Here is a 16,107-nt window from a genome sequence, read left to right as displayed (position 1 = left end):
CAATTTTTTGAGACTATCAGCAATAAAAGGTAACATATGGGTTAGTGTCATATAGATGCATTACATTTTGTCTTTGAACTGTGTGGGGCATCTTTGCATTGGTTACATACCTGCAATTTATCACAGTTAGAATTGTACATAAAATAAAGTATTTAGCATGCAATTTGTCCATCGCAAACCCAATATCTGGCTCACACTTCAATGCCATTTTTTCGTATGTGGAAATATCTGCAACTGATTGGTTCATATTTTATGTTCATAAAATAGCAGCATACCATAACTGAAGGGGCAGGGATATATGTATTAAACAAGAGGAGAATGGGTAAATGTACTTTACATTTACAGAGGAACTACTATGCGCAAATGACAAGAGAAACAAGCATGAATAGTCAACAAAATGTACCAATGAACGAAAAAGGGGATGGGAAGCAGTCAGTCACCCCAAACCAATCTGCTTGATGTTCTGTTATCATGTTTTTTTGTCACACTGGAGCCCAATCAGCGACTGTAGCGCAAATTTAACACAAAATTGCACCCATTTTTGAAACATTGCTCCCTTCTCCAAGTTTCTGTTCAAACACATTTGCATCACATTTGCAAACTGCCAAGAAACAATGCAGTCGGACAGTGTTTTAAAATGTTTTTTTAAAAAATGTCTTTCATAAATATTCCTTTATATACTTAAGAGTCGTAACTTGATAATGCTCGAATGATGCAGCTAAAAATGAGTTGACAAAAAAGTAACCGTTTTAAATCATTTTTAAAAATCATTTACAATGTTCCAAAATATATCTATTAGTTTCCTTGAACTCAAAAGATGCAGCTTCGTTTCTGGATCCTCCCCAAAAGGTTGCAAACAGACACAATTAGCAGAAACTCCCAATGGTGCTAAATCTATCCTGGGGTGGGACACGGGGGGAGGGGGTGGGGAATGATCAGTTTTGGAGGCGGGGCCGAGTTCTAGCATAATATTTTTTAAACTAACGCTAAAGATCGTGGAAACTCAAATTGCACTGAACAAAATTTGCATTTAAAATTTTGCAATGTTTTGTGGTTGTTATAGCAATGAAAAATAAAAGCACAATTAGTGGAAACTCCATACCGCTGTATTTATGATACCTTTTATGATACTTATGTTTGTTTTAAGTTTACAGATTTTGGTACTTACTGCTCATCTCACGCTCCCTGCTCCACACCCCTACCAGCCAGTGCCCCTGCTCAGCAGCTGCTAGAGTGGAATTTACTCTAATTCCCCCAGGATTATTTTCAGGTTGCAACGTTTAAAAATAAACCATTAGCTCAAAAAAAAACAGTGATGTAGGCAGCACTGTCCTACCCTGGTCGTTACTGTGTGCCAAACTCTCCTAGCTACTTGGATTCTGTTTGCAGCTGCATCCATCTCGCTGGCTATCAAGGTGGCCAAGATTCTGACCCTCCACTCTTGCTCTGTGTACTCTTAATATGACTATGATCTTGGTTCCACTCACTCGAGACCTTGTGGTGTTCCTGGCCCAAATTATTCTCCCCCACCCCTCCTCCCCACTACTGCTGTCTTGCACTGTGAGTGTAACCTCAGCGGGGGGGGGGGTGGTTAAAAACCATATGACATTGACACGGAGGCATCCATTGCTGCTGGAGCACCCTTTCCATCTGTGGGCAAAATAGTGTCTAATAGGAGGACTCCCCTCCCACCCCTGGACCACCAGAATTTGCCATCAGCGATAGAAAAGGGACCTATAATTGGCCACTCAAGTGGCTCAATGGGCCTCTGTGCGTGAAAGCTGTATACCAACTTCCCCTCCACTGACAAGATGGCATGCATGCAGGAAGATGAGTGGTACTCCACCCCTACCTTCCTTTCCCACTTTATGGAACCCCCACCCCCTGAAAGTTAGGAAAATTCAGCCCACCTCCTCCCCTACCATCGACTACTCCAAGCCTGTCATCAAGCAAAAGCATCCCCCAGACCCCACTGTGGTATTTTGCGAAAAAGGCAAGTTGAAAATCTACTTGCTTCACATTCCTCCTACTCTTCTCCTGTATCTCTTTCCCCATTCCTTCCTTTTTCCCAATTTTCCCTTCACCCTTGAAATTCCCATTCTCCCGTTTCAACTTCACCTGGGTTTACACGACTGGAATCACTGTTTCCAACTCTGACCTTTTCTGCGTTTCACTCTGCAAACTTTCCCTGCTAATCAGTTCCCAAGACAACAGCATCCACCTTGATGGCTGAGCCTTAGTCATTTACCAGCATCCAATGATATTCTTGTCACATCCTCACCTTAGGGGTCTCTGGCTCTCCTTATGCTCCCCTCCTCCCTCCGCCCATCCTTGAAGCCACTGCCTCTTACTAACTGTACCTCCTCCCCCTCTATACCCCTGCCCCACCATTTTACCTTCTGCAATCCTGCATTTGCTTCATCTCACTACCCTATAACAACAGAAAATGCTGGAAAATCTCAGTAGGTTTGACAGCATCTGTGAAGAGACAATAAAGCCAACGTTTCAAGTCTAGATGACCCTTTGTCAAAGCTCTGATGAAGGGTCATCTAGACTCGAAACATTGGCTCTATTCTCTCCCCACAGATGCTGTCAGACCTGGTGAGATTTTCCAGCGTTTTCTGTTTTTGCTTCAAGTAAGCCTTACTTGTGACTAATAAACAAACTTTAACTTTCACAGCATCTGCAGTATTTTGCTTTTGCCCTTATAACCCTATACGACTTTCCCATTTACCTGTAACCTTGAACTCTTGTTTTTCCCTTGCCTCTCTGGCCTTTAAACTTTCAACCTTAGCCTTTGACCCTGCTTTACATTTCCCCTCCAGCCTTTTGCACGTCACTCTCTGCGAGTCGCATGTGACAGTGGATGACACCCAGTTAGTGAGGCCTCGCCATCAGGATTCTTTCCTTCATTAATACTGAACAATTCATTTCCAAGCTCCAATTTGACCCACCATACTGGACCCACCAACTGTAGCTGAAGACTATACTTGGGCCTGAATTTAGTCAGAACAATTCCTGGCTCCGCAAATCCAGCCCGGAGGAAAATATCCCAGAAAATCAGATTTTCAGTCCCAGCTGGGCAGGTGAATATGGCAGCTGTGGTTGCCGCCACTGGAATGAGTGCAAAGACTACTGTGTGTGGAAGCAGGCTGGGTGGAAAGCTTGCATCAGTGCACCAGCACTGTGTGGAAGCTTTTTTAAAAAGCAGGAAAAGGTAAGTCCTCCAGTCTTCACCCCCCACCCTCACACACTAACCATTCACATTCATGCCGCCTCATGACCCCATACAACCCCCATAGCTTCTCATACCTTCAATGTCAACCTATGTCCCTCTATTCAACCCCCCCATGGATCCTTTATAGTCCCTGTGCCAAATTAGTTCCAACTCATGTCAACCCATGCCTCCCCTTTGCCCTTACACCTACCATGCCAGCTCACCCAGTATCCACCATGGACAGACCTCAGGACCCATACGGAGATGAAATAAAATTGATGTATTAGATGTCTATTAAATAATTCACTATTTCAAGAATACACTCTCATTGCTAAAAGCCCACTCACTACATTTAACTTTCTTTAACCACTTATAAAAACAAGCAGTGGAATTCCAAGTCCCACTTCAAAGAGTTTAAAACCACTTGGGAGCTGTGATTCTAACAGTGAACTGGGCAGCGCCCTGCTGTGATAATGGAAATGTTACAGCAGCACTAATCCAGTAATGATAATCTAGAATCTTTGTGAACAGATGGATAGCAAGCAGCCTTTTTTAAACATATTTTTACAAATATTTAAAGGGCAGAGGATTTAAAAGACTTGACAGCTTCAAGGAACTTGAAGTTACGATGAGGTTATGGATTTTTTTACACGCATCCACATCTACCTTCAACAATCCCAAAGGGAACTTAACCTCTCTCAGGGGTGTCCCAGGACCATGTCTAAAAGAGTACCCCACAAATCTAAACAACTCCACCAAATTTAGACATGCTCTAATCTGCACACATCATTTTTCCCACTCCCAGCTGATGAAAATCCGACATAACTGGAGGCAGCTGCTGTTGTATATGACCAGCCGCCTCACTGAAGCACGGATGTTCATTTTGGAACCGGCCCCAATTCTCTTCCACCGTGCAACCAAGATAGGCACCATGTTCAGCAGGAGTCGTCCAGATCGGGGCTTCCACAGCCATTTTCATTACGACTGAGAGTCTTCATCGTTTTGAAAATTCAGGTCTTAATCTCAATTTCCCAAGTGCCACACAACAGTGACATAAAGAAAGTCCATCGCCAAATCTTCCAAATGTTTTCATTATGAATTTCCATGATCCAATTTCTAGGGTAAACTACCTATGAAAAATATATCGGGTGAAATTTTCCAGCCTCCCAGCCGCATGTTTCCCGCCGGCGGGAGGTGGCGCATTGTTTGCGAGCAGTGGGATTCTCTGGTCCCACCGCTGTCAATGGGAATTCCCATTGACATCACTCCACGCTAGCTGAAAACCCGTGAGCGGGGGTGCGCTGCTGGCGGACAGGAGAATCCCGCCAACGTGTACGGCCGGAGAATTCTGGCCATCATGTTATATTTACATCCTCCACAAAAATGCTTTATCACACCAATGGCAAGACAGTAAAATATGATCAATTTATATCGGTGGTTTCCAATATAAATGTGAACTGGAAATAAGGACGGAATATGTAGGGCTGGATTTTATGTAGCATATCACGGCCTGAAACATAGTAGCCTGGCCCATCTAATTGTCGGAGAAGTGTTGAATCACTTGTTATCAGGCACTATGAACCTGATCAAGGGACCCAGCATCAGGCAGCAGGTGACTCTTGACAGATACCACCCTGCCCTTGTGTTCAGCTCCCCGTGATCTGTGCCCTGCGTCCCCCTTTCAGTCTTCGCCCACCTTTAACTGGGCTCCCTTGATGATTCTGACACTCAGACTGATGCAGTGCTGCCTAGCAGCCACTGCTTGTGCTGCCATAGACAGCAATAACAAGCCATTAACCTCTGTGGCCATCACTACCAGGGACCTCAATCAGGGGAGAAGGATATTTGATTCCTGGCTTCCCCAAACTCCCCCTCCAATGGGCCAGCCCTGATCACCAGACCTGAAGGCATGACCCACACCCCCCACCCGCCCCTCCATGGCCAGCGCAATCCACCCCTCCCATGGCCAGCCCCGATCACCCGATTTTCTCCCAACCCCACCGATCCCTAATGCAGATTTTGAAGTGGTTCCCCCCCAACCACCACTGATCGATCTGCACCCTCCTGCCCCCAAGTAGTCCCTGCAGTCCCCTCAGGCCCCACCCCCTTGACATTGCCCGGCGGGCAGTCCCAGGGTGCCAATGTGCCAGGCTGGCACTGCCCAAGGGACACTCCCCCTGCCCCCGACCTCCTTGGGGGGCCTCAAAGGCCTCTGTCCCCACCAGCAAGATGATCACGTCTGGTCCCCATTGATGGGGACCAGCTTTAATTCCCGCTGGTGGGAACCTCTCCTGGCAAAGGGGGCGGGGGGTAGGGGGGGGCATTAGCGAGCCGGTTACCCATTGGTTCTCAGACTGCTGAGACCCCCATTCAGCCTGACAAAATTCCGCCCATAATTTTAAATAACACTGCACACCGTAGTTCAATTATTCCCATTCTATAATCCATGTGAAGACTATGCTTAGTCATGACTTCCCACATGAAATGTCATGGGAGACTGTCTAGTTCTGGGCAACCTGTGTTTTAGATAATTAATTCACCTAATGGTCATGCTCAGTACTTGCTAGATAAAAATCACATCAAAACATGGCCTGCTTACATCAACTTGAACTTAACTTAGCTATAAAGTAATTTACAGAACAATTTTTCAGTCAGCCAGAGGCCAAATGTTTTCACCTCAGTGACCACCCTCCCCCCCCACCATGACTGTCGCCTTCCCCAATCTCTCCGCCCTCTGGGCCAGCCCTGATTGCCCGACCCGAAGGCCCGATCCCCCCATCCTATGGCCAGCCCTGATCACCCTCCTTTCTCCAAACCCCATCGATCCCTAATGCAGAGTTTGCAGTGGTTCCCGCCTACCACCACTGATTGGCCTGCAACATCCCATCCCCAAGTAATTCCTGCACACCCTCAGGCCTCAGCACCTTGACACTGCCCGGTGAGCAGTGCTAGAGTGCCAGGCTGGCACTGCCCAAGGGGCACCTGCCCTGCCCTCGACCTCCTGCAGGGGCCTCAAAGGCCTCAGTCCCCACCAGCAAGGTGATCACACCTGGTCCCCGTTGATGGGGACCAGCTTTAGTCCCCACTGGTGCGACCCTCTCCCAGCAAAGCAGGGGGTGGGGGGTTGGGAGGACATTAGCGAGCCCTGGATGATACTGTTCCAGGCTTGCAAATGAGATGGAAATTGGAATTTCCATATGGTAATCAGTCTCGCACTGATTTCCGGCGTGAGGCTGATTACATTGAAAAAAAGGCCTGCGAGAGTTGCAATTGGCTGAACATCGGTCGCGACCCTCGCTACAGGCCTTTTGCTGCTCTACTCGAGCAACACAGCGGGCTGGGAAAATAGCACCCAAGACCTTTAAAAAAAGAAAATAACTGGTCAATGGGACTGGACTGCCCTGGAATTACAGGAAGCATGAAAGTAAACTACAGGACATCCTCATTCCTCAAAGACTGGACTGTCATGGAGTGCAAATTGCCAAGAGTACCAACAAACTGGTTGTGGGTTCCTGGAGCTAGTCACATTATCAATCACCAGCAAGTTGATGAGCCAGATAATGTGAAATGCCTTTGCGTTTAAGAATTTAATTTATTCCTCAAGTGCTTTTGCTTTTTAGTCTTTAATTTGTTAACTTCTACTAAAAGGTCCCACTTGAAGCATTTAACTTATCTTTCTCTTTCAGATATTGAATGAATTTCCACGCATTTCCAACTCAGTCTGGTCTCAGTCAGATTTCACTTAGTTAATGAGTGGCATCTCTTCAGTACAGGGATTATGATCAATTGTCACCTGAATTTGGCAATCACCAACTGCACCATACGGGATCCAGCAGATTCAGAGAGTGAAATCTAGAAATTCTAAATGAGAAGTTTGGATTTGGATTGTTCCAGCACGTTTAAGCCACATCAGAAAATATTCAGGCATAAAGCCAAAAGTCCTTCTTTTAGTGACTCAATACTGTGAAATAACTTTAGATGGCTTTGCACATTCGCCCCATGTCTGTGTGGGTTTCCTCCAGGTGCTCCGGTTTCCTCCCACAGTCCAAAGATTTGGTGGATTAGCCATGGTAAATGCACGGGGGATAGGGCAGAGGTGTGAGCCTGGGTAAGATGTTCTTTTGGAGAGTCAGTGCAGACTTAATGGGCTGAATGGCCTCCTTCTGCACTGTAGGGATTCTATGATTTTGATTAAGGAGTCAAGCTCAATTGAAGACTTTCCCACATGGCAATTTAATGAGTGACAGAAATCAAGAACAGCACTCTAATGCTTGTGAGCATCAATGGAATCATTTATGGGCTGTGTAGTGATCGAAACAAGGGCAGCAACTTTTGAAAGATCAGAAAGTCAGCACAGTGGTTAGGATTTTCCTGTCCGCTTGCAGCTGGTTTTCCCACGGTATTTGCAGCGAGACATTGGCCACCAGCAGGATCTTGTACTTCCGCCAAAGTCTATGGGCTTTAGCATGGCTCGCCTGCCCCACCACCGGGGAATTACTTCAGAGGGACCAGAAAACCTCACCGGCGGGAAGTGCCAGAGAATCTCACCCAACATCTGCAACTGATTGAACAATGTGCAACTCTGCCTACGATTTGCCCATGAGTGTTTGAATGTTAACTGACCTAGCTATCTTCAATTCCTGGGTTCAGTACGGGCAACAGTCCATTAATACTTAAAAACTGTGCAAAATATTGAAAGCACATTGAACCAGAAATATTGAATCAGAAAAATTCATTTAATATGCAACATAATTCAAATAGAGAATTACTTTTGGCAACTTAAGCATAACTTTGTGCACAGTATGAATGGATGCACAGTTTGAGTAAATTTCCTTGCCTGGGTAGTGAAAATAATCATCAGCTCCATAGAATTATTCACACAAGTTCTAAACACTGGCTTCTCCAACAAACCTCTGCATAAACGCTTAAAACATGGTTCTTCCTGTGAACTTAATGGTTCAAAGAACTGCCTTTTATGGTTAAAAGGTATTAAATGTATCATTCTAGAAGCAGTAAAGAGCTTCATTTTTTAGATGTCATGCTCACTTATTTACTATGTGGATTAATCTGGAACTCCAAGCACAAATACTTAACTGAGAAAACATATAAGCATTGCTTTCACAATGTCACACCACGGTATTTTATACAGTGGTCTTCCTCCACACACCTGTGAATTAGTGATGAGCAATATTTTGGATTTCAAGTATCCCTTTTAGAGGTATTTACTGTGAGAACATTTTTTTCAATTTTTCCTGATAACTCAAGCATAACATAAACTATATTCTCTTTTTTTTAAATTAAAATAGTACAATTTCCCAGAATTAAAGTAAAATTTATTGTTGCTTCACTTCACATAAAAAATGTCCATGTAATTTATTTATTGTGTGTTATGTAATACCCCTGGGGTTTGATTCTGAAAAAGCATCTGCAATCATTTTTTCATCATAATTGCTGATTCCAGTTGTTAACAATGATCATTTTGGCTGCAAATTATTCTGAAAAGTGTTGCTTCACCTCTTGGTCCTAATACAGTAATTTTCCTCTTTAGTTCAGCACTCTGATGAATAATATTGAGGCTATGAGAAATAATTACTATAAAAATATATCAGGTTTGAGTTGCTCAGAATAAAACAAAAAATGGACAAAATTTACTACAGAGAAAATGTCATAATTTCTGGAGGGTTTTTCATTATCTCACTATAGTGTCTAAACCAGTGTTATTTTAGACCATGAAGCACTTGAACTAATGCCACTTACAATTCACCATTCTGATGTTCCACTCTTTTGGTCTCAAGGGTGCAGGATTAACAATAGTGGATGACAGAACTTTTACATTCACTTTTAAGCAAGTGCTGACAATAGGCATCTTTATTAGGTCAAGTATACTGCTACTGCCATCAAGGCTAGACACCGATCCTGCCATGACAATGGTACCGTAACACAACATCAGATCAGTGCCTTCATTTGTAGTGCATGTGATCGGCATTGTCTAAATGCAATCTCTCACAGCTCAAAATGGCAACGAGTATTTTCCATGCTGGAATTTACATTTCAGGCACTCATTCACAAACTTCATGTGATATTTAAGAGCAAATGTTACTTAATCTTCATCAATGATTTCTGAAGAATAAATCTAGATTATTTTCTAAAGGTTAAAATTATACTTTAAAGAATAGATTAAGACATCACGGATCCCAATATCTCTATTGAAAAAATGATATAGAACAACAGTTTAGCTGACAGTCATCTGTAACCGCATAGAATCTATAGAATCCCTACAGTGCAGGAGGCCATTCGGCCCATCGAGTCTGCACCGACCACAATCCCACCCAGGCCCTATTCCCGTAACCCCACATATTTACCCTGCTAATCCCCCTGACATTAGGGCCAATTTAGCATGGCCAATGAATCTAACCCGCACATTTTTCGGACTGTGGAAGAAAACCGGAGCACCCGGAGGAAACGCACACAGACACAGGGAAATGTGCAAACTCAACAAGACAGTGACCCGAGGCTGGAATCAAACCCTGGTCCCTGGCACTGTGAGGCAGCAGTGCTAACCACTGTGCCACCGTGTTGCCCTAGATAATGCCTACATAATATCACAAGTAGTTGACATTTTTGCAATTAAATTTTAAATCTTCCCCCTTTAGTTTTTAAGTAACTAACATGTCCCCATCTTCTCAGATTCAGCTAAAAATGTTTTTGAATTGTGCAAGTGATTAAAATTTCTTTATCTAAACAGACAAAAGCACAATATTAGTCATTTACTGAAAAAGTGTGCCCATTATTGCTATCATAATGAACAGATTAACATTTTTCCTTGCTTACCAATCATATCTTTTGTCTTCTTAAAATGTTTATACCATCTTCCAAATTCTTGGCATTTTGCTGCTGATACATTTGCATAGTAAGTGCTGTTTACAATGGAGGAAATCATACTCTGCATTAAAAAAACAAAACCTTCAGTCAGTAACAAAGATTTTAAAACTCGTTTCAACCATAGGTATATGCTACCTCAAATGTTTAAAGCCGTGAAAATAGCAAAAGAAAACACTTACACCAGATTTTCCCAAAGTTAATCTAGTTTATAATCATTATTTCAGTGAAGAATGTAACTTTTTCTGGATCCCATTGAATATTACTTCATCTTAGCTGGTTTGATCGATGTCAAGTGCTTCTTTGCTGACACCTCAAACATTGTAAAATGGGCTTCTCACAGTGCATTATAATGTATTTATAGAAGATTTTAAAAAGGGACAAATCTATTGTAATTACCATAATATATATTTACAACAGTTTACAAATGTACATGCAGTTTAGAAGTAATAAGCCCCACAAATAAACCCATTCTGATGAAAGAGGTACGTTCGTATACAATAATAATTTCGGGCTTAACAGATGGCATCTCAATTAGGTGCGAGTTTCAATCAGCTTCCAGGCTGTATCTATTCAGCTTTTACATTTGTGCCTTCAAGACAATGAGTACATTTCCTGATAATATGATTAGTTTCCACAAGACTGTTTATTCAAGCTCTCGGTTAATACATAAGAACTCTGTACTCTCGTATTTGAACAGTGTGCACAGAATTAATCTAAATGTGGACACATATTTCTTTATCAAAAGTAGATGAACCTAATACAGCTCTTCTATTCCTGTGAAATCAATTAGAGAACTGGCTTAAAGAATAAACTTTAAAAAATGATTTTAAATTAGGTTTCTATTATTCTGTATGCCCGAATCCCAAACTGCATGGAGTATGTGTCAGAGTTGGAAGTTTGTGTGTTTTACGGTGATATGAAGATAAGTATAAAAAAAATAATTAAAAGAGGTCAAATAAACAAGACTCAACATTCTAAGCTCTCGGTTATTAGACCTTGTCCCCAAGAGGTTTGTGTTTTCATAACAGGCCATTGCACTGTAATCATTTTGTGTGAGGGAAGACATTACTTCAAACAAGACTTTACAGAGAGAGATGAAAAACATAAATAGAAACAATACAAATAAGGAAATCTTTAAAAAATGAACAAAAATAAAATAAGTTGTCACAAGCAAAATACTAACGTTTCAGAACCATCCTGATGAAATATCACAGAACTGGAGCATTAGCTGGAACTTTCTGGCTTTTCACGCTGGTGGGATCTACTGGTGGCACAACCCCGCCATGGTTTCCCGGTGATGTGGTATGGAGTCAGTGGGAAATCCTATTGACAGTGGCGGGACCAGATGATCCCACCAGCGGCTAGTAGCGTGTCACCTTCCAACACGAGAAACACATCCTGGGGAAGCCAGAAAATCCCCCCCATTAACTGGGTTTTTCTCTCCACAGATGTTGTCTGACCTGCTGGATATTTCTAGCATTTCTTGTTTGTATTTAATCTGCTACTTGGTAGAAGAATTGACATTTTCAATATATAGCTTGGAATTATTTGGGGAGAAATGAATTTCAATGGGATGAATGACACATACCTTACAGAAATGGCTAATACTGTGGCATTGCAATTGATCTACAATCCCAAGCTAAGGTTATGAGCACACACAATGACAAAAAGCTTCAATCTCTTTTGCGAGGATTCTTGCTATAGGACAGTGCATCCATTTGAGTATTAGCAAATCTATAAAACCTTATACCTTGGAGCTCTAGGTTACATTGCACCAGTTTTGCCTACAATATGCTGCAAATAAATTAATGACCAGACACTCAAGGGTTATTGGACGACCCTAAACATGGTCTTGAGGGACACAATGTACCGTGTTAGAACTGAAATGAAATTTAACTAAACAAAGGAGGCCATCATTGACACAAATGGTTATCAGGCACTGCATTTCTTTCCATTTTAGTCAAAGGAAAACAATTGTATTTTCCCTGCTGCCAGCTGTTCACCGTTACAATTGAATGGAGTCGCAGCTTGATCTATTCCCTGGGACAGGTGATCCAAATTCAGCACTGGAGTGCCAGTTGCTCTCAATGAGAGGAAAGGGGGAGGGGTGGATGGTGAGTTTAATTCTTCCCGTGGATAATTTGTGTTGGTGAAAGGGTAAAAGAAAAGTTTTTATTTTGCACACTGACCATGACCTTTTTGCTAAATCTATTGACAGACGGACTTTCAAACCATCGTAGACTCCAGCCTAAGAACTCATTGACTATGACAAAGTGTAAATATTAATGATCACTGTTTGAAGAAGACTACGGGAAAGTTGCCAAAGATGCCAGTCAAATCTGACAAGATTAAAATGATAAAATGGAAAGGATAGGCCCAAAATGTTATAAGCTGCTTAAATGATTACTAAAAGTAGTAAGATCACCTCTATTTCACCTTATATCCCTAAAAATCATACTATTCTTAACTTCAAGTGGTAAAGCAAGAAATGTTACAATTCTTCTGAAAACATCTTGGGTGGGATTTACCGTGCACATGTTTCATGGTGGCGGGAAGCAGCCTGCAATTGGCTGGCAATGGAATCTTCTGGTTCCACCGCTGTCAATGGAGTTTCCCATTGAGTGCACACCTCGTGCTGTGAAACCCACAGCAGTGGGTGTGCTGTCAATGGGACTGGAAGATCCCGCCAGCATGAACAGCCGGAAAGTTCAGGCCCTTCTTTCTGAAATATTCTCGTGAGAAGCCGTTTGGGAGAAAGTCGGATCATTTTTGTTTGTATGCCAAATCTATCATCCCGCAAACATTTATAGAACTAATCGTAGATGTATGATTCTTCCCTCTATCGATCGACAGAATCCGACACAAGGGTTGAATTTTTCATGAAGTCTTGGAGACTCCGTGGACATTTGAAAATAGTGGCAAGACTCAGGTTCAGAAGTTCTGCTGTCACTTCTGACATATCCCATTTCTGCCACGAAGAGAAAAGGATAGAACATGGCTCACACAAGGGGAAAGCCGGGCAGGATTTTACGTGCCCCTGCCAGGCATGTTTTCAGTAGGGAGGGACACGTGAAATGGGTCAGGTGGCAAGCCCACCACCTCCCTGCCCAGCTCCTGGTTCACTCTCATAATACGCTGGGTGGGCAGGTACCAAAATCGGCAGCTCCACAGCCACATTTAAATGAATAATATTATTCATTATTTGGACTTGTTAACAAGCCGATTGACCTGAATGATATGGTGTTCATGCCAAAATATAGTTAGTGTGGGCAGTCAGGCAGAAGTGGGCAGGCGTATTTAATGGTCAACATGTGAAAACGTGGAAACGATGGCAGGGGCAGAACCTCATTCAGGTTGAGTCCCGTGTGCAACTGCAAGAGATCATCACCCCTTCCTTCTGCACCGCCTGTCTGAAAGAACACAGCCTCCATGAACCACCCCCCCCCCCCCCCCCCCCCCCCCGCACCCTTCCTTGGACTACTTACCCTTCCTTGGACTCTAAGATCCTTCCTTGTATTAAAACCCCAGGACTTACCTGTCCGGGACAGTCATGATCCTCTTTGGGCTTCTTTCTGCACTCCCAGCTGCGCCCACTATTGAACTCAGGAACAGGCAGGAGTAATGAAGTGGTCTGTCACTCAGATTGACTAGCAGCTCCTGAGGTTGGAAATTCCTCCCACTGAGGGGTTGAAGCCCCACTACGAAGCAAAAACTCAGTAGGGCCATTTACATTCATTTCTGAGTTCACCCAGATTCCATTTTCGCTGTAGCAAGGGTCTTATCCAACAATGTGGGAGTTACAATTTTTTAGAGTATATAAAAACGGTAATAAAGGGCAGGTAAGGTCTGTAGAACTGTCCTGCTGTGAAGTTATCTAAATTCCCAGCCCTTTAAAAATTAAGGATAAACAGCTTGCCTTTTTCAGTGTGGTAAATAAAATCTGTTCAAGCAGTTTCAATAGCTATGTGTTGCCATTTCCTAGGGGTATCATGTCATTATTAATGCTTAGCTGCTTTAGATAACAGTTTTATTGACAGCTCAAATACAGTATTAAATGGATTAGCTATCTTTGATATGCAGTTATGAATACAAGTATGGTTGTTTTGTAAGCGATTAAGTACTTAAAGGGATTTAAAAGTTTTGAAAGGGTTTTCATGAATGAGAAGTTTTTTTTGTTGTAGTAAAAGCTATCATTCATATTTGGACCAATGTATTATTTTTTCTCAACCTGCCTCCTGCAGTCTGCACATGGTGAATTCTGGGTGAGGAGTAAGGGTGGTGGGTGGGGAAGACACAGGGCTACAATGGACCATGGTTGTGGGTGGGGGGCATGGGTTGGTAAGATTTGCCATAGGGGGCAGGGGGTACCATGGGGAGTAGATGGGAGCGATAGGCTGTAAGGGGTGGGGATAGAGGGCCTAGAAATTAAGAAAGCAACTGGGCTGGAGTCCGAGAACACCAGGCTGGGCCTTTTAAAACAGCCCACCTCAGCACTTTGCAACCCTTGTGCCTGCCTCTGATCTGCATCCAGGAGCGTTGGTCTGATTCCACCCACTCCGGATCGACAATCAGCTCTGACAGAGCATTTTCTTTCAAGGTGGATGCAGCGAGCCTGGAATGTTAAAATCCAGCCAGATATGCTCAGCACCCTGCCTGTCAGTGTGCCTGACCTGATATCACCAGGCAGAATGCCATTCAGCATTTGCTATTCTAAAAGAAAGAAAATAACCTTATAGTGAGGTCAAGCGATCGCTAAAACAAATAATACAATATTACTTATTTCAAATTTAGCATATTAGTCTTTCTGGCTTTCACTGGTGATTGCAATGATCATGCAATCATCTTGCACATGGAAATCTGAAGTATTGTTGTTAGCAAGATAAATGTAAAATGTTCCACAATTTATTAAAATACATGCTTCAAACTTTGATAACTCTCGAGATTTCCTCAAATTAGGAAACCATGTCCCAAAATAACTTTAACGCCGGCAAAAGTAACCTCCAAATCCTTTTTAATTATTCAGGAAAAATAGAGTGAAAATTGTTGTATTTGTTTATTATTAAAATGGTCACTCAGCCAGCCATGTGGACATGACTGCAAGGGTAAGTTTCTGTCAAGAGTGGAGTCTGTGATCTTAGTCACCCCCACTAGGCTGACTCACCGCCCTAAAGGGAAATGTAACAAACTTTACATTATATATGTTAATAATTAAAAGCGATTTGGAACCACACTCAAGATTATTTTGGGAAATAATTTAGAATTCACTAAATAAATCGTAGCATTAGGCAGCATTAAAAGCCCCACTTGGGGTAATGTTGCCAAATAATAAAAAGCGTCAGTAGTGGTGAGTTTGCTCACAAGTGAGCAGACATTGCAATTTTTGTCAGCCAAGTATTTTTTTTTAACTTTGAGAACGAGTGGAGCTTATTTCACCAATGAGCAGTTATCTACCCTTCCTTTTAATATTTAGAAAAACAGATGTCCAGTTGAAAGTAATATTAGACAGTCCTGGTTACACACTAGAAGCATACAAGCATTCCATGTTGTATATGCAGACTGTGAAAAAGAAATCTTTACTGAAGACACGGAAACCTAGATTTTGTGGTTGTAATGATGATGAAACTGTCATCTTTTGCTATCATTACACTTATGAAACTGACAGCAACTTCTGGTGTCTGTACATGCACAGTTAAATGGAAACCCCAGTAATTGCTGTGAGGAGTACCTAGCTCCTCCGCAGGATTTAGCCCTCGTAGAAACAATCAGCACAGAAGTCAGTGCTCTGATGTGAAGTTAACTTTTTACACTTTATTCTCACTGTAAACACGACTGAAACTGTGATGCCTTGTTGTATGATGTGTAATCATGGTTTTATGGTATACCACGTCATAATTACTGCTGAACAACATCTCTCTGTCTCTGAGAAGCAAATTTTACAAATCTGGAGCATCATTTCCTCTGTTCCATCATAAAGATTCCATAGATTTTTAAGATAATAAAAACTTTTT

At 42.5% G+C, this 16,107-nt stretch overlaps 1 protein-coding gene across 3 annotated transcripts in view; it reads right to left on the bottom strand.

The window, feature by feature from the left end:
* LOC144508090 (DNA-binding protein SATB1-like) overlaps nt 1-16,107 on the bottom strand; it is a 122,383-nt gene that overhangs the window by 92,893 nt on the left and 13,383 nt on the right. For all 3 annotated transcript variants that reach the window (XM_078235976.1, XM_078235985.1, XM_078235993.1), the window contains one exon: nt 10,049-10,160. In XM_078235976.1, the coding sequence (XP_078092102.1) occupies nt 10,049-10,160 (112 nt within the window). The remainder of the gene's footprint in view (nt 1-10,048; nt 10,161-16,107) is intronic.

Source organism: Mustelus asterias, chromosome 2 (genome assembly GCF_964213995.1).
Source record: "Mustelus asterias chromosome 2, sMusAst1.hap1.1, whole genome shotgun sequence".
Taxonomy (NCBI): Eukaryota; Metazoa; Chordata; class Chondrichthyes; order Carcharhiniformes; family Triakidae; genus Mustelus; species Mustelus asterias.
Note: the sequence above shows the minus strand (reverse complement) of the source record. Positions and strands in the feature narration are given on the sequence as shown.